The sequence below is a fragment of the Haliotis rufescens genome, unplaced genomic scaffold (genome assembly GCF_023055435.1).
Source record: "Haliotis rufescens isolate VD_foot unplaced genomic scaffold, xgHalRufe1.0.p SCAF_9, whole genome shotgun sequence".
NCBI lineage: Eukaryota > Metazoa > Mollusca > Gastropoda > Lepetellida > Haliotidae > Haliotis > Haliotis rufescens.
In genome coordinates, this window is record NW_025964383.1 from 39,453,866 (window position 1) to 39,472,531 (window position 18,666).

The 18,666-nt window shown below is 38.1% G+C and overlaps 2 protein-coding genes across 4 annotated transcripts in view; both read right to left on the bottom strand.

The window, feature by feature from the left end:
• LOC124139570 overlaps positions 1-17,506 on the bottom strand; it is an 85,969-nt gene extending 68,463 nt beyond the window's left edge. For both annotated transcript variants that reach the window (XM_048391129.1, XM_046506745.2), the window contains exons 1-5: positions 17,274-17,506; positions 11,199-11,269; positions 10,592-10,626; positions 9,261-9,321; positions 8,143-8,287 (exon numbers count right to left, since the gene is read on the bottom strand). In XM_048391129.1, the coding sequence (XP_048247086.1) occupies positions 8,143-8,287; positions 9,261-9,321; positions 10,592-10,626; positions 11,199-11,269; positions 17,274-17,351 (390 nt within the window). In that variant the 5' untranslated portion in view covers positions 17,352-17,506. The remainder of the gene's footprint in view (positions 1-8,142; positions 8,288-9,260; positions 9,322-10,591; positions 10,627-11,198; positions 11,270-17,273) is intronic.
• LOC125377510 lies at positions 981-5,321 on the bottom strand. Of its 2 annotated transcripts, none has more exons than XM_048391131.1 (3): positions 4,959-5,321; positions 2,871-3,011; positions 981-2,484 (listed from the first exon to the last, which is right to left on the bottom strand). In XM_048391131.1, exons 1-3 carry the CDS (start codon positions 5,074-5,076, stop codon positions 2,462-2,464), a joined length of 282 nt encoding a protein of 93 aa, XP_048247088.1. In that variant the 5' UTR covers positions 5,077-5,321; the 3' UTR covers positions 981-2,461. The 2 variants fall into 2 exon arrangements, with proteins under 2 accessions (XP_048247088.1, XP_048247087.1); XM_048391130.1 differs by lacking the exon at positions 981-2,484 and adding an exon at positions 2,492-2,628.
• Positions 17,507-18,666: the final 1,160 nt, after the last annotated feature.

The following is an 18,666-nucleotide window of genomic DNA, read 5'->3' on the forward strand; positions in this document are numbered from 1 at the left end:
TTATCGTTTGCATATCATGTCGGAAAAAGCATATTAATGAAAAAACTATTTATGAGTAAGGAATAAAATCTTATCCCTAAAATCTGTGGTTTATTACCTACATGCTGATATAAATTGTAACGTGTAACCTTAGCTATGAAATTCAAAATTACGTACTTTTAGAAAGAAGAGAACGAAATCGCATTTCAAACTAAAACTTATACGCGGTGTTGTGTTTTCTTCATTGCAATAAATTATTTTTCTTTTCGGTCATTATTCATTTTTTAGTAAGAAAATCATACTATGTAATCTGCAAAGAACATGCCCTTATGCATGGCATATTTTTACTTTTCTTGCACCGAAAGGTATTCCTCACGGCTCATGTCAATCAGTTCACTGTAAATACTCCTACCAGGCGATGGCGGACATGTCCATTTGCACGTCGACGAAATTTGCATACAGACGATTGAACGAGTTAGTCTCGTATCTTTATGAATCCTTAATAACGTTGTTTTATTTTCATTTTTAACTAATAACGATTATACAAACACAAAACAATAAAAAAAATTCACATGAAGTAGAAACCATACGAAAATGCCTTTTGTGTTGTCGACAGCTTTAGTTTTGAATATTTCAAAATGTCGTCGACCGTGTTCAGCGGTGTTTGGGATTTTGGATTTACTATAACATCTTTGACAGCAACCGAGATAGTAAGTACATTTGAACATCATTCTGTAAGCAAAGCTTAGTGTTCTAATGATGGTCTGAAATCTGTCGTAATTTGGAGATGATAAACGCATTGATTCATCAAAGATTCAAACGTTGCGATCTGGTCATATTTTCCCGATTTCCATCTCCGTCCCTGCTTACATCAGCAGCCATTGAGTGACCATCAAGCAGTATTAAAGACATGGATCCACTGATCACAAACCCAAAGGAACTGTATTAGCTAACATTTATTACAGTCAGATGGATGTATATGTGATTTTTGTCATGAAATGTTCAAAGTATAATCAAAATTGATCTCGATAATTAATCTTTCTTTCGGGAACTTTTTGACGAATGATTTCCATGGCGATGTGGTAGACTAGCTGTTATGAATACCATTATCCGAAGTATATTTCAACGGACATTTAATACAAATCAAACCATGTATTCCTGGTAATGTTTGACGAATTTGAAAAAAAGGTAATCTATGAAGAATTTGTAAACACCAAAAGGCACAGGTTACCCGCTCGAAAAAAACGGGCATCATTTCAGATTTGCGCAAGCCGGAACAAATACGTTCACGGCTTGCTGTCTTCTCTCACGTCCGCGCTTGCTCGTGGCATTTACCGCTAAAATTTATGGATTACATTATGTCTGTTGAGCGAACTTTATCAGAATACGTTACGGCAAAGACGTGGCAGTTGTCCAATAGTCCTTGCCAAACTGACCAATAGTTAAGGTATAATACGGACAAGAAGAAATTTTCAATTTTTAAGGGTTTATCATAATAAGGACTAGAAGTAAAAAGTTTCTTTAGTTCTGTAGATGTATGTAAGTCATTGGTTATGATAACATTGGAGAATCGATTTCCATATATCAATTAATAATTAAAAAGTATGCTTACATATGCATACATGAACATTTTTGAATATTTTGTTAATATTCCAGAGGAACAACCACACTTTCATATGGCTGTAATTGGAAAGACTTTAGAAAATTATTTCTTATTCCAAGGTCCTTACTGTTATACTTACTGTCCTTAATGTACTTTATTTAATATTTTGAAAAGTATCATCAGTAACAAATCTTGTAACTGTTTAAATGAGATATATAAGACAAATGTACAAATCTCTCAATCTATACATATTTATTGACAGTATTTACATGTGAATAATATATAAACTATGTACAATAAAGTTTTAAAAAAGGGCCGCATCTTAGCTGGAATACTGCTGAAAGCGGCATGAATCATACTCACTCTATTTACATGAAGTACATAATTGTGAACAAAAGATCAATAATCCATATACAATGAATCGCCACGAATTAACTGGAATATTGTAAATGTGGCGTTGAATCATACTCACGCACCAACATGTCCTTTTATATATACACAAATCCATTTTCTATTTACAGTAAATATATATAATATATATCATTAATATAATTTAATCTATTTACAATGAATCGCTGTAATGTTGCTGCAATGTGATCAACTGTGTGATACTGACGGAAACAGCGTGCACAGAGACCAATGTGGCAGTCAGGACACCAGGTCCTGACCTTTCCTGCGGAGCCATCGAAGGTCCTCTGTCTCTTTCTGCAGAGAACACACTGTTTCCTCTTCCCTTCAGGCAGCACTTCTATGAAGTGACGTCCGGTCAGTCGTCGGGAAGGAGGCTGGGTCCTGGGCCTGCCAGTCCTCCTCTTCACCTGAGTGTTCCCGACGAGTGAGTGGAGAAGGGACATGTGGAAGTCCAGACGGGAGGTCGTTCTACCATGGGTGTTCAGGAATGTCTGATAGGCAAATGAAATGAGTATGAAACATTAAAATCAAACATTATGAAATAGCTGTTCAGAAGATAAGGTCGAACAAATCAACACCTCCATCCCCTCCTCTGAGTTGCTGTTCAAAATAGCATATAGGAGGGGCATGGTAATCTGAAACATATATCATAATTTATTACATGAATTATTATAAATCATGCTGACATATATCATTGTATTTGATACATGTACATGTAATGATAATCTTAATATCATACAACTTATATCCACATTTATACCTAAACGAGACACCAAATATGAAACAATTCCTTACTTAGTTTTGGATGACAGGCATTGTCTATGTTGATTATGAATTCATGCACTTAATGATATTTGTATTTATCAATTCTTGTTACCTGGAGGGTTGACAGGGCCGCACTCCTCGGCAAAGTCAATGCTGTTGCCGAGGTCAAAGCTGTCTGTGTCCAGCACGGGCAGCCAGGGGCCACAGACCATTGGTTTGGCCCCTGCCTCTTCTTGGTTATTTTCCTCGTGATCTGAAATTTGAAATAATGCTTCTTATTAATAATGTCCTTTTCAATCACATATAAAAGTGCTAAGGGAAAGGATTCCTTGTTAAAAGATAGATATGTGTAGTGTGTCAATGCATTCAAATAACATAGGAGCATGGAAAAAGCATGTATGAATCATTCCACTTCACAGACCATATCCTGGACAGAGTAAAACTGTATTATCAAAATTCAAATATCATGAAATTTAAAAGCTTTTCAAATAATTTTGAATAATGACATGGTGGAAAATTAAAGCATAAGAATTAAGAGGTTGCAGATAAATTAATGCAATCACAATAGTGAGGACATGGTTAGCTTTGTTTATTTGTTTGCCTCTTTAGTATTTTTTTATGTGATGCTTAACACCGAAATCAAAATGAAGGGTTGGAACTAAAATACTTTACAAGACAGGGTAAAATTCCATTGTACTGTTAAAACAATGGGAAGATTTGGAAATTTGTCTACAGATAAGTGAGCTGGTATTAATTTCCATGTCATTGTCCTGATTATATATTTGCAAAACAGTCTAATAGTTAAGGTATCATAAGGACTAGTAGACATTTGCCAATTTTATAGGGTTTTGTTATACTCATCATTATAATATATGGACTAGTGGACTAAAATGTTAGTTTCTATCGCTGAATTTGCAAGTTTTCATGGATGTTTCTTATCATAATTGGAACTAAGCAACTGCTGACTCATGTTTTCTTGGTGATCAAGGGGAGATAATGTGATTTGTTTATGTCCTATAATATCTCCCTTGGATACATACTTTTTGCAAATTGCTTCATGGAAGTTTGTCATTTCTCCAATTTATTTTATGTTTGTTATCAATCTTAAATTTAAATAAAGATATAAATATATCACATATATATATACATATAGACCTATAGACATATATTTAGTTTATTGAAGGAAATGTTTCAGACCCTGTAGATCTAGTGAATATTTTACAACACAGTATCAATATTCATGTGGCAACTTTATTTTCGTCAAGGCTAATATTTTGCTTGTAATTAATATGTATAACCTGTGACCTTTTTAGTTGGGTACAGATTAAACATGTTGAAAGACTTATTCTTCATTACTACAACATAAAGATAAGATTAGGATATATGTGCTCCACATGAATGTATTAATGAAAACTGAAGGGCTTCCTTGAGTAGTCACAGGGAAACAATTGTGTAATCATGATGCAAACATTTCCAGGGTGAGAACTAAAATCAAAAGCTTTACAATGATGCTAAATTTAAAAAAAAAAATTGGCCATAGCTTCCACGTCTCCGGGCTACCTGCCCAGTGAGGGAACATTTGTTCAGTGCGCTGACCCCCCAACCCATTGGCACAAGGACAACAGTCACTTGGTGCAATGCCACTCCCCTTTCCCCTTAGTAAGTTATAGTAAATGTTAATCTACATCATTTAGATATATTTTTAACATTTAAAATTATGAAACATATTCATTTATTTTTAAAATTTCAAAATAAGTTAGACATTTTAGATTTTTTAGGAATGACTCACTATACTCATTTAAAAATATGGCTTCATGTCCAAAGTGTGAACTAGTGTGTCCTTCAAGATAAATTTAATTTTTAACAAAGACATTTTTCCATTAATATTACTGAGCTTTACCAAAAGCATGTGTAGGCCACATGTAGACATGTTAAAACTTCACTACCATGAGCAGTGATGAGAGACTTTCTTTCAAATCAATTTCATGAAATACTAAACAAGGTAGTTTGCTGTTTCTACTATGACTATCATGGTATGGTAGATATTTTTAACATTTTAAACATCACAACTATCACGAGTAGATCTAGCCTACAATTTGGAAAATTGCTAAAAAAAAATAACAAATTCTTATTCCCGCCATTGCTTTGACACTGACAGTACACCTACTCAATTTACTGAAAATGAATTAATGTTACTTACCGCTTATCTCTTCCTGGGAGTCGGACTCGGAGTCGGAATCGAGAGAATCGACTGATATGTCCGACTCGAAGTCCGACTCCCCCAAATCATCGTCGTCGCCAATTCCCACCGCAGACATTATTCCTTCTTGGTGGACAGCTTCGATCGCAATGTTGTCGTCTGTCACATGGGGCTATTTTTATCTCTATGAATATTCATGCTCTCGGCGGGAGGCGAACGGTTTTTTTATATTTGATTTGTGTTCATCGCGCTGATTCGATATACAAAGCACGAAGATAAAGATTAAAGCATATAATGTATAAATATTTACATTGGATGTCATATTTAACACTGTTGGTGATTTCAACATCAAATTTTATTTTGTTTTACTCGGGCACCTGTAACCTCTGTGACGTTGCATGTCAAAGGTCGCGGGTCACGGTATTTCGTTCCAGACGAACAATCGGAAATTTGCCGCTCTTGCCAACCCCGTTATGGTGGATGATTGAAACCAACTGTCGATAACCGTAACAGCTTCATTTGTATTCGTGAAATAAAAAAACTTAGTCTTGCAATAGTAATAAGGTATTTAACAATAACAAACCGCATGAATACAAAATTTACATACTGAAATTAAACGAAAGATTATTAATAATTTAGTAATGAATTCTACTGCCAAAGAGCTAGCTATTTATATTTAGACATACGAACTAATAATAAATATATAGATTCATCGGGGACCGGTATTCAAGTAATTTTAACTGACATTTACACGTTCATAATTCAACATCATATAGTTCTTGTTTATATACTTATATAACCAATAAATTATAAATATATTCGACACTGCATAAGATCCTATATGCCGTTGCTACCAACCTACTTTTCAACGTCTTGTAATAAATTGGGTCGCCTCATTAAACATACGAAAACGTGACTTACATATAATCAGTCACAAAACATGAACAACACAGACCCAAGAGGGTGTGTCAAAGTTTACCATGTGCGTTTTCGTTTCTTCTGGGAGACATGCTTTCGACTTGTTTTCTCTCATGAAAAGTACCGCTAAGCGACCTTCAACTTCGGTCGCCATTTTGTTTTAAGTTGCGGTACCTTTTCTGTGTTTTTGCAGAATTTGAGGTTTAGGAAGCATGAATGGAATTTCTAAGTATACGTATGCATATGAGAAGTGGCACATTTTCACACAGACTGTTTTTAAAAGATGTCAGTAGGTATGTATAACTGTATGAATGTTTTTGAATACGCTTTGATATGAATGTGATGAACGAGGCCTTGAACAAATACTGTAAAAAAAATATATACACTCCATTCACCATCGATAAACTGGGCATTTAGTTGGTTTCATTAGCTAATTAATACATAGATGCGTAGATATTTGACCATTTTCAATCTTTTAACCAAAATATTTATGAAGGTTTCAAACATTCCTTCGCATATGGATTTTCAATCAGTCGGTGCAATTTGTTCGAAATGAAAAAATATTTCAATGGCGGCACATTTGAACGAAAGTGTAAACAAGGGGAATTTGACTAACTCCATATGCGTTATTTATTGACAGTAGAGTTGTGAAAATGACACAGATGTGATGGAAATTTACTGCTTTTTGCGATGTTGCAATTGCTATGGGCTTGGGGTAATCCAAAAATATTTTATTTCAATTCTTTTAACATGATGTTTCAGAAGGACATATATGTCCCTCTGGCACAGCAACTGCGTTTTGTGTAGGGACATATATGTCCAAATGGCATCCAGGGGGTTAACACCCTTGCCTCAGGAAGATGGCTGGAAATATACTGCCTCACTAATCTAGGAACCACAACATGTTATTTAGCAAAGTTAATGAGTGAGTTAATAGTTACAGTCTCATCAGAGATATTTCAGTCATATAGCAACAATAATGAAGTAAGATCAAAATCTAAAATTGTCAAACGCTTTGAGCTTCTGAAAAAATATTTCTTTCGTTGTAATGTGGTTATCATGGTCTAACGTAGATTTAACACCACCAGCGAACCAATCAGAATGCACTGTCATTATAGAACAATACAGCAATGTCTCCATGATCACATAGTCTGGACCAAACCAGTGACTGAAATCATGAGCAACACAATCAGCCTAATCAGAGAGCAACATCAGTCCATCTCCCTGACAAAATCTGATCAGGTCGAATCAGGGCCAGGATATCCTAATCCTAGTGCAACCAAGGGACACAACTCTGCATAGCAACCACAAGGCCAACTACCATATTTGCCATTATAAATGTTCTGCTCCAATAAGGTCCCCTGACCAACCTGGAAACTGATCTGTAAGTAATCTTCATAAGCACCCTTTACGAAAGACAAAAATTTACATGACAGTTTACATTTTCTTGTGTAAATTATAGTTGCTTCCTTTCAGAAACAGCAGTGTAGAAGTGGTATATAGTAGCCTGTTTTTGCTTCACTGACATTTGAACTAAGTTTGTTCACTACCACTCAATCTCTGAAAACATATTTTACATGCTGTATATGGTTATAATAAATTAGGGCTGGAACGGGTAACTCAGGTACTCGGGGCAAGTGGGTACTGAGTAGGACCCGGATACCCACAGGACCAACCGGTCCCATGGTTAGTCACATGTTACATATTGTTTAAAAAGTATCTAGAACTCGATGGTTACACTACAAGTCACTAATGTTTGCATTTCTCTCTGACTATGCAGCTATTCTTTCTGATCTTTATATGTCTGAATAAATATAAAACAGTCAACTCCAGTGTATGCATGACGAGTTTGTTTTATATGTGTATCTAAATAATTTTCCAAGGGCTACAATCAAACTATTCCTAATTAGACATTTTGTACCTATCTCTTGAGACCTACAGCTGGTTACCTGGGAAGGGTAGGGTAATAGGGGTGGGGTGGGGGGTGGGAGGGGGGGGACCCAGGTAGTAAACTTGGACTCATCCCACCCCTACAGTGTATGGTTTTAATAAGCTCCTCCCTTTTGTCATCTTATTATGGCAAATATGGTATGTTGGGTTTTCTCAGCCAAACAATATTTTTGGACATACAGAATATCCTGTGAACACTTTGGGGGTAAAACCTGAAGCCGAATTATTCGCTACACAGCATTTACTGGAACAAAGTACTGGGGGATGACCACCCCCCCCCTGTATTTTTACAACCAAGTTATTAAAGTGGCCATACCTCTGCCCCCTCAAGGCTGTTCTTCAGGTTGAGGATCTCTCTGTCCTTGACCTTCAGCTTGGCCTCGAGGTCAACGCGGGTCTGTTTGAGCGGCTCCGTGCTCTGCAGCGATGCCTTTAACTGCGTCTCCAGCATCTCACAGTCTCTGCAGAAACAACATCCACAATAAAATAGAGTGCTAAAAGCACTCAATATGCATGTGATTTGAAAATCTTGACCTGTAACTACATTTTCCATCTATTTCCGTCGATATTTTAGTGGTTGATGGAGTGTGTCCGACACCATTGTCTGGGATCAACAGTTCAGCAATGGAGGCCACCCAATCACTGCTTCAGTCTGTACAGGCCACCTCCATATACGGTCGCCGTAGCATGCACAGACAGGAGCTTGTAGGTGTTTGTTGTTAAGACCGCACTCACCCATATTCCAGCAATGTGATGGCGGACTAGAAACAATGAAGTCTGTACCAGACAAACCCGTGGTTAATATCACGAGCATCAATCTACCCAAATGAGACATGATGACATTTAGTAACATCCTTGTTTGTTTGTTGCTTCAGCAATATTCAGCAATATTCCAGCTGTATTACGACAGTCTGTAACTAATCAAGTCTGGACAATCCAGTGATTGATATCATGAGCATAGTTCCACGCAACTAGGATACATTGACATGCATCAACCACGTCAGCGAGTCTAACCACCCTAATCCTGTTAGTCGCCTCGTACGACAAGCATAGTCGCCTCTTATGGCAAGCATGGGTTGCTGAAGATCTGTTCTACCCCGGATCTTCATGGGTCCGGCGGTCTGTAAATAATCGGGTCTGGACCATACAATCCAGTGACTGATGTCATGAACATCAATATACACAACTGGGATAAATGACATGCATCAACCAAGTCAGCGAGCCGGACCACCCGATCCCGTTAGTTGTCTCTTACGGCAAGCACACTCCCCTCTTACAGCAAGCATGGGTTGCTGAAGACCTATTTCATCCCGGGACTTCACAGGTTGGCATGAATACGTCGTCTCTTACATCAAGCATGGGTTTCTGAAGGCCAATTCTAACCTCAGGACCCTCAGGGAAGATGCTTACAAAATATACCATGTTCCTACTCACAATTGAGATCGGTCCAGCTTCTTTGACATATCCTCTAATCTCTTGCTCTGGACATCAAATTGTGGGAAGGTTAAAGAAAAATCATTGAACATTAACCATGCACATCCTACACCAATAAATTACAAAAACAACATTGGTAGAGATTTATCGGATGTGAAATCCAGCATCCTATATGCCAAAAAACTGAAAACACAAACACAAAATACAGAGTGTATCTACAGGGACACAGTGAATTTGTGTGCATGCTCAGGAAAGAAAGAAGCTATTTCATAATTTGGTACCTCTTAAACATGTGCCTTGTGGCACACTTAAAAATATATCCCATTCTATCCCTATTATTCCCCTGATAACTGTGTGAGATCACATATGCTACAACACTCCAGTGAGTGAGTGAGTATGGTTTTACACCGCTTTTAGCAATATTCCAGCAGTATCACGGTGGGGGACACCAGAAATGGGCTTCACACATTGTACCCATGTGGGGAATCAAACTCAAGCCTTTGGCGTGTTGAGCAAACGTTTTAACCACTAGACCACCACCACCCCTACCATGCCTATAATACTCCAGCATAAGCAGGATAAGCACTGAGAAGCTCACCCAAACTTAAGACGACAAAAAGGTTGGGGTTTGATTAAAATTGCAGGGTTTTGTGTCCTATATGCAAACAATATGTCAATGGACGCATTAACTTACAATGCGAGTCATGTGGGATAAAAAAAGTGGTCCTACTGCAATACAAGCCTTTAAACAAAAGAAAGGCAAAATGGTCTTATCATGCTTGTTTGATCGTTGCTGAACGCCACATTCAGAAATATTCCATCTATATGATGGCAGCCTGTAGATAGAATCTGGACCAAACAGTCCAGTGATTGATATTGTGAGCAACAATCCATGCCATCAGGGTACGATGACATACAATCAGCCAGGTCAGTAAGTCTGACCACCCGTGTCTCTTACGACCAGCATATGTTGCTGGGAACCTATTTTAACCCAGGACCCCCACTGGATATTTGTTTGTTTAATGCTGCACTCAGCCATATTCCAGCTATATGACGGCGGTCTGTAAATAATTGTGTCTGAACCAGACAATCCAGTGATTGACATAATGAGTATCGATCCACGCAATTGGGATACGATGACATGCATCACCCAAGTCAGCGAGCCTGACCACCCGATCCCATTTGTCGCCTCTTCCGACAAGCAGAGTCACCTCTTACGGAAACAATGGATTGCCAAAGACCTATTCTACCCTGGATCTTCATGGGTCACTGGGTATTTAATCATGTACATAGACAATTCCTGTTTGTCAAAACAACCTTCAAAAGGATATCTTCACATTTGGTTCTGTACTTTCGGATCAGCAAACTGAAAACAAAACAGATCAAAGTTTAACAGAATGATCATAAAGATCGTGCCATGGCACTGTAGCTCACCTGGACATGTCCTCAAAAGTTTAAGTGAGTGAGTGAGTTGGGTTTAACGTCGCTTTTAACAGTATTCCAGTTATATCACCGTGTGTGGGAGGAAAGCCCGAAGTGATGCAGGTCTCAGACGTTAACCACTTCTGTGAAACCCACGGGTATGGTGCTGATAAACCTAGAAACATAATCGGGGCGAACCAGGATTCAAACCCACAATCATAGGCGTGCCCAAGGGACGCAACTCTGCACAGCGAATCGCGGCACCTTAGACGACTGGGCCACCCGTGCCCCGATGTCAACAGAGATTTAATATATGCATGTGTAAATAAATATTTCAGGAGATTAATATTTAAGATCTGAAATTTGCCTTCAAATATCAATAGTTAGTGAGTGAGTGATCTTGTTTCACAGCATGTCACCACCTGATCCAACATAGGTTACAGGGGACAAGTTCAATGATGCGCGCGAGCGTGTGTGTGTGTGTGCGCGTCAGGCAGGGTAACAACAAGTACTCACTCTGTGGAGATGATCTTCTGCTTCAGAGTCTGGTAGTTGATGGCATGCTCCTCCTGCAAACGTGTCACCTCCTGAATACAGAATAGTACAGTACAACCAGGGCCCGAGCCAAGGAGCAGGAGCTAACTTGCACCAGGGGCATGTTGTCATGGAAACAGAGCTACAGATAAGCAGCGTATTTGCGTAAAATACCCCCCCCCCGAATAATCAAAACCCAATTACCTTCAATTAAATGAAAAACTCAAATGTATAAAAACAGCATGTGTAAATACCAAATGAAGCTTTTTCAGCATGCGTACAAAGGAGCTAATTTCCAAAACACAATTACAAGCTAATTTACTTTCATTTTTTTTTAAATCTTAAAATGTTCACTTATTTGGGAAATACCCAATAGAGTGGTGAATAGATGAGTGAAAAAATATAGGTTACCCAATGAAAAATGTAATAACCTAATTAAAATAGAAACCCTAGAGTAAAAACGCAATTGCTCAAAAGTTATCTGGAGCTCTGATGAAAACCAAGTTGCACCAAACAAACCAGGTTGCGCCTTGGTCCCATAAATTTATCAAAGCTGAAACATTGACCAACCAATGATACATTACTGTAAAACGTAAAATATTGTGCACATATTCTTGAAGAACCCAGTTTGATGATGTCAAGCCTAACAAGGCAAGACAAATTACACATGACTCGGGGATTAGAATGCTAAATAAATGTGAGAGGTATTAACTGTGTTCAAACAATGGTGGACAAGTAAGGGTTAGTCACACACAAATTTGAAACTATTAGCAATGATTAGGTTGTATTTGTACATTTTTCATATAGCTACATTGAGCCCCAATAATGTTGTATCATCAACACACAAAAGAAACATACTGCCACAATACTGTAGTTCATATACTCATGTCGTCAACAGCTTATGATGTCAACAAAGACCGCCACTTAACAAATTGTCACTGTCAGTAACGATGTCAAATATTTGAAATGCTGCAGACTAAACACTGAAATCCTAATGATTTGAACAAAATACGATCTCATCATATTACCAGCTTCCCACACCATCATGGCTTCAAGAATGGACACATGGCAGTTTCAAGACATTTGACAGTGACAAACCTCGGGTTATTTGTAAATGCAGTAACATGAATTGTAGGGCCAGATACAGCCACTGACTTGACCCCTTGTCTTGCCTCTTTCATTGTAACCGAAATATGATGTTTCAACATAATTTACTGATTATTCATTGACTTTCTAGGGGGCACGGCTGGCGCCGTGATTCGCTGTGCAAAGTTGCGTCCCTTGGGCAAGCCAGAAACCTATGATTGTGGGTTCGAATCCCGGTTCGCCCTGATTATGTTTCTAGGTTTGTCAGCACCATACCCGTGCTCGTGGGTTTCACCGAAGTGGTAAACGTCTGAGACCTGCATCACTTCGGGCTTTCCTCCTACATTAAGATGACGCGCCGCAATATAACTGGAATATTGTTAAAAGCGGCATTAAACCCAACTCACTCACTCACACTCATTGACTTTCTATGGTCATATACTGACCGATTCCTTGCTTAACCTCTGGATTTCAGTTTGGAATTCACCTTGCAAAAAGTTTTCAAAACACACAAGAAAACCCTGGTGACATCCCCTGGGCATTTGAAAATCGATAATGAATGTGCTAAGCGAGATTAGATATTGCTTGTAAAAAACATGCAGATGATACGACAGTTGATGATTCGGAAATAGAATAAGTGACTACGGCTGAACCGATCATTAGATCAACACTGAACCTATCACCATGGAAACGGTTACACGATAGCTGTAACAATAAGCTGTGACAATGTTGACACACCTGTGAGTGGTGTGAGTATTGATTCAGCACTCATTGTATTACTATTTAACACCTCACTGATCTGTTAGTGTAGTGTAGTAATAATAGGATAATACATGTACATTGTCTGATTAAGATTGACCAGTTTATAACTCACAACATACAAATAATTAATGATGGGGGTCAATATTAGAAAACAATGACCCGACGACCCGGAGTCTGAGGTGTTCTGACCGGGTCTTCGGGTCCTTGTTTTTTAATATTTACCTTGTCAAGTGTAATCAATCGCTTTGTTAAAAAGAAATTCACTTTAAAGTTTATGAAGCCGTTAAACTGTTTTATTACTATGATTACAGTAACTTCGCTGAAATGTTAGTACCAGATGCCATCTTGTTTTCTAGCAGACAGTCAATATTCGTCATGTGACAGGTCAATACTAATCATATGATGAGTCAATATTTGAGGTCAGTGTCAGTCACATGATCAGGGGGTTTACATTGAAATGAATTGTTTTGCCATGTAAAACAGATTAAACAATGGAATTGCAAGATTCTTCATATAGGTATAATAAAGAAAATATTAGCTTAAGTCTCTTTTTGGTGAAATATGTTTGTAAAAGCTTAATTTCTTAGTGCTGATAAATAACCCCCACAGCCCCTAAAACTTTACTGGAAGAATGTACCCATCATAGTGCCATCATCAACGCAGAGCACAAGTTTAGGAGCAACACCCTCACCAACACATCCAGGAAGGGTTTTTGTTTTTGTACATTTCCTTCTAACCAGAGATATTTTAGCAACTCAATTAATGCTACAAAATAAAACGAAGTATCTTCTTCCGTATTGGTCCTGTTATCAGTCTACAAAGCCATAACATTAGGTTTACCGGTAACTATATTAATAACATGAATTGGGAATTTATACAGACACTTTCTTAAGAATATCAGCCTCTGATAAAGTCTGGACAAATACCTACAGTGTTTGTTGTTGTTGAATGCTAAACTCAGCAATTTTCCAGCTATATGATAGTGGTCTGTAAATAATGGAATTCTGGACCAGACAATCCAGTGATTGACATCATGAGCTTTAATCTACACAATTGGGATACGATGACATGCATCAACCAAGTCAGCGAGCCTGACCAGGCATATGTGCGTGGGTGTGTGTGTTGGGTGTAAACAAAGCAAACATTCTGGTATCTGAATTGATAAAACAAGTTCACAGTTGTGGAGACTCACAGTCAGACATGGTTTGCAACACTCCACAGCATCTGACAGAGATTCATCACAGTTATATTGCTTCAAAGGGGCACTGATCTCTGACAATTCTCCGGGATTGGATGTTTCCTTTGTTATTGTTTTTTTCCTGTCAATACCCGGATGATATCCCAGAAATCTTGAATAGATCACAACCTATGCTGCCCCAACCATAAGGGCGTATCGTCACAATGATCAACAGAAATGAAATACAGTTTGGTTTTGTCTTGGAACTTCTTAGCAAATACATGTATCTTTGGGGGACATCTCAGTAATGGTAACAAAGTTTTGACAAGTCACTTGCATGGTATTGTGAGATTTTCGTTTCCACTATTTTGACTTGCAACACAAACTAATGATTTCACCTGAGCATTGCTTATCATTTCATGTGTATACGCTACAGCAAATGTGTAAAATGACTGAAATTGTGACTTAGGCAATTTATAAAACACCTAAATATTTCAGTTATTTGAAAAATTGACTGAAAAATCTAATTGGTATAGAAACTGTACCCCCAGTTGGAAAAGAATCCATAAAAGAGTTTTCTTGTTAAAGGTTGCACAAATGTTTCAGAAAACAAATTGTGAGTTAAGAATTAAAAATTGCAGGGCTTTGTTTTCCTAAAAATCCAAATATTTTAAACAAACTTTGCACTGCACTATTTTTCAAGTTATAGGTTGCACGAAAAATGTCCTCGGAAGGACAGACAGAATTCCTTGGTATAACTATAATGTTAGTTGCCTGAAAAAAATTGGTTGTTGATGTTTTGAGTATATGAACAGAACTTCATTATTGCAAAATTAATACCTAAACGAAGTTGCTGTACGCTAAAGTACATAATTGTATCTACAGATTTACTTTAATGGTTTATTTTTACTGTGTACCATCCAGATTAAGTTTTGCATGGGATGTAGAAACGTGGTCCATCATGTTTCATTTTCAGGAGCATAACTTAAAACATTTCATAGAACTTCATGATCCCTGGAGGGGGCACGGGTGGCCCAGTCGTCTAAAGCGCAGCGATTCGCTGTGCAGAGTTGCGTCCCTTGGACACGCCACGGTGGGTTGGAATCCCGGTTCGCACCATACCCGTGCTCGTGGGTTTCACCAAAGTGGTAAATGTCTGAGACCTGCATCACTTTCGGCTTTCCTCCCACATTAAGCTGACACGCTGTGATATAACTGGAATAATGTTAAAAGCGGTGTTAAACCCAACTCACTCACGATTCCTGGTGCCTTTTTCTATTCTGGAATTATATTTTTTTGCATTTCTATGGCAACGAGTTTGCCAGAGCATAAGTCATAAAATGTTTCTCATTTCTTTGTATAAGGCAAGTGCTGAACTGGTGGGTGTGCTTTTGGTGTGTCAAGATTTTGAGTAAACAAGTTGAACTAAGGTTCAAATGATGGGTTCATTTTTCAGTTTAGTGACATGTTATAATGTCAGTTGTATTCACAAACCTTTTTGGTATATGGCATATACATTGTTTGATTTATCCACATAATTAAAAAATGAAGATATTGATGACTTTATCTTCTCGTTCACTTTACATCCATTAGTCAATAGTATACAATAACCAAATGCAATGGCAAAAATAAATCTAATGTTATATTTAATCCTTCATGTCCATTGACATGGCACTGTTACATGACATGACTAAATATTAAGCTATGAAACACAGAAATGGAATCCAAATCAATCTCAGTCAGCTTGTCATCCACTCAATCCGAAATGCGAAAATGCTTTCACGGAGGGGATACTTTTTAAAATTAAAACATAACCATCAGGGGTATTACCAAATAATGGCATTCAATGAGGTTCCAACGTTTTTTGTGTGAGTTTGCTAAGGTTAACGAAATTAATTAACATGCGCCCTTTGTAATATCAAAATGATAAGAGATCATTGGTCACCAATCAGTGTTCAGAAATGTGTATATTGCCGTGATTGCCTCAAAGTTTACTTCCACTGTCCTTGGTGACGGTAGCCCAGGCTCTTGTCACGCTTACTTATGTTAGCCAGCAAGTCGACTCACAGAAGTTAATGAGTGCTAGCGGGCGGTGCTAGACAGCCGGGTTGAAGCCAGAGATTAGTGCCACTTAAATATCATGTTGTTATTACATGTTGGGATCAGTGTCATCATTCAGTTACATGTTCTCTCTACTCCAATGTGTGTGAGTGTGTGTGGTGGGGGAGGGGGGCTTAGGTGGTACAGTCATCTGAGGTTCTACATAAATTTGTTGTAGAGTTGCATCCCTTACTGTAATGCCAGGATCCCATGAATGCGGGTTCATATACTAGATTCACCAGGATTAGGCTTTTGGTTTTCCGCACTATATGCATGATGTCACTCAAGTGCTTTACATTAGCCTAAGTCTAGTCTGTCTAACAGTCCCTGAACCATATAATTTCTATATTAATATCAATATTAATGCTATATACCTAAATGAAGCAAGTCTAGATTCTACCATTGCACAACCCATGCTTGCCGCCAAAGGTGACTATGCTTGTTGTAAGAGACGACTAACTGGATCGGGTGGTTAAGCTTGCTGACTTAGTTGGTGCATGTCAACGATCTCAATTGCGTGGATCGATGCTCATGATGTCAATCACTGGATTGTCTGGTCCAGACTCGATTATTTTACAGACCGCCGTCATATAGATGAGTGCGGCTGTAAACAACAAACAAAACAAAAACAAACAAAAACTATTCCCAAAATTCAATCAGTGACCAGCTGGGGACACGTGTTGTCGAAACAATTTATATAGAACTTGGGCGGTTGTGATATCATACCTTGAAGAAAACGAAAACGAAAACAAACAGACGATTATGGATTACAGAGTTGAACATAAACTGGCAATGAACAGGTGCTTGTGCAAACACTAACAACTTGATCAGAATTATCATCAGTTGTAGACATGTAACTGCAGACGATCACATCCGTCAAACATCATTTTTACGAAATGTTTACCACTATTTTGTGAAAAGTAATCGCATACCTTTTTCAGTTTTCGACAACCTTCGCACCAAACCGTCTCCTCCACATCAAAGGGTGGTAGTCCTTCCTGACGATCCATGTCAATCTCGGAAGAATATTCTCGAGCGTATTTATCTCAGTATTCATCCATTCTGTCGATAAAATTCATTCATAGTTGCTGACAGGTCGCTGAAACAACGTTTATGTTTTGGGGACTTCATTCCAATGTTTTCATTTCCCGTACGCACAACGTGGAGGAAATCAGAGGCATTATGGGATAATTTGCATTAGACAGGACAGAGTTATTTCCCTTGATCCAACTTGCTTGTGGCAGGGACGTTTGTAAGAGGTTTTTAATCCTGGAAATTACCAACAGATAGTGTGTAATTGTGAATAAAAAATGGTTAAATTAATACATGCCGGAATTATTTTGGACCGGACAATTGTCCAATAAATGAATGAATAAATAATATCATTCTAAATGATTCTATGCGTAGTCATGACTTTGTAACGATTTGTTTGTGCTGTTGTTTACGCCGTTATCAGCAATATTCCCGCCATATTACTTCGGTCTGTAAATAATCGAGCCTGGACCGGAAAATCCAGTGATTGCATCGATCTACGCAATTGGGATACGGTGTCATGCGCGTCAAGCTAAGTCAGCGAGCCTGACCATCGGAATAAGCAAACCGACAAAATAATATATTATATCTTATTTCGCACGCCACTCCTGGTATCGTTTTGACACGTCCGAGTTGAACAAGCTGTGGTAGTTCAAGACATAACGAGATAACTGTGATTTTAAATAGCATCATAATAAACATATGTCATATATTTTAAAGTGGATGGGACGGGAAAATTATTGAGCTAAATGTTGTCTCGATTGAGGTGAAGTTTGTAAGGCGCCAAGTACAAAATACAAGGGGAGATAATTACAACAATTACCGCTATGCGGCGCTGTCCACGTTGCCATGACGTCGTTGTTCATTGTCACGACGCCATATTGTGGTTAATGTCAGCTGTCATTTAACTCGTCGATATATTTTCGTTTTCTCATCACATTCAAACAGTTTTACGATCATGAGACCTTTACATCTTTCCGGTAAGACAGTGGGAACATGTTTAAAGTATTTTTTTCTCGAAAGTTATGAGGATGTATTTTTACAGCGGTAGAAACTAACAGTTTCAGTCCACTAGTTCTTATAATGATAACATATAGCAAAACCCTTAAAAATGGCAAATGTCTACTAGTCCTTATGATACCTTTACTATTGGGCAGTTTGTCCAGGACTACAGGACTAGTGCCAATTTCTAACCCTGATGTAACCATTATTAACCATTCATAAGCCTACACACAATAAATAGGCCTGGACATTTTTCGCAAATTTGCGTATAGATTGATGCAGGTTTGACAC

What these genes read in the sequence shown, in the direction of transcription:
- LOC125377510 (XM_048391130.1), bottom strand. Translation starts at nt 5,076, where the DNA reads ATGTCTGCGGTGGGAATTGGCGACGACGATGATTTGGGGGAGTCGGAC. An exon ending in CTCCCAGGAAGAGATAAGCG is followed by an intron (nt 3,012 to 4,958) that starts GTAAGTAACATT and finishes TTCAAATTTCAG; the next exon opens with ATCACGAGGAAAATAACCAA. An exon ending in CGGCCCTGTCAACCCTCCAG is followed by an intron (nt 2,629 to 2,870) that starts GTAACAAGAATT and finishes TATATGTTTCAG; the next exon opens with ATTACCATGCCCCTCCTATA.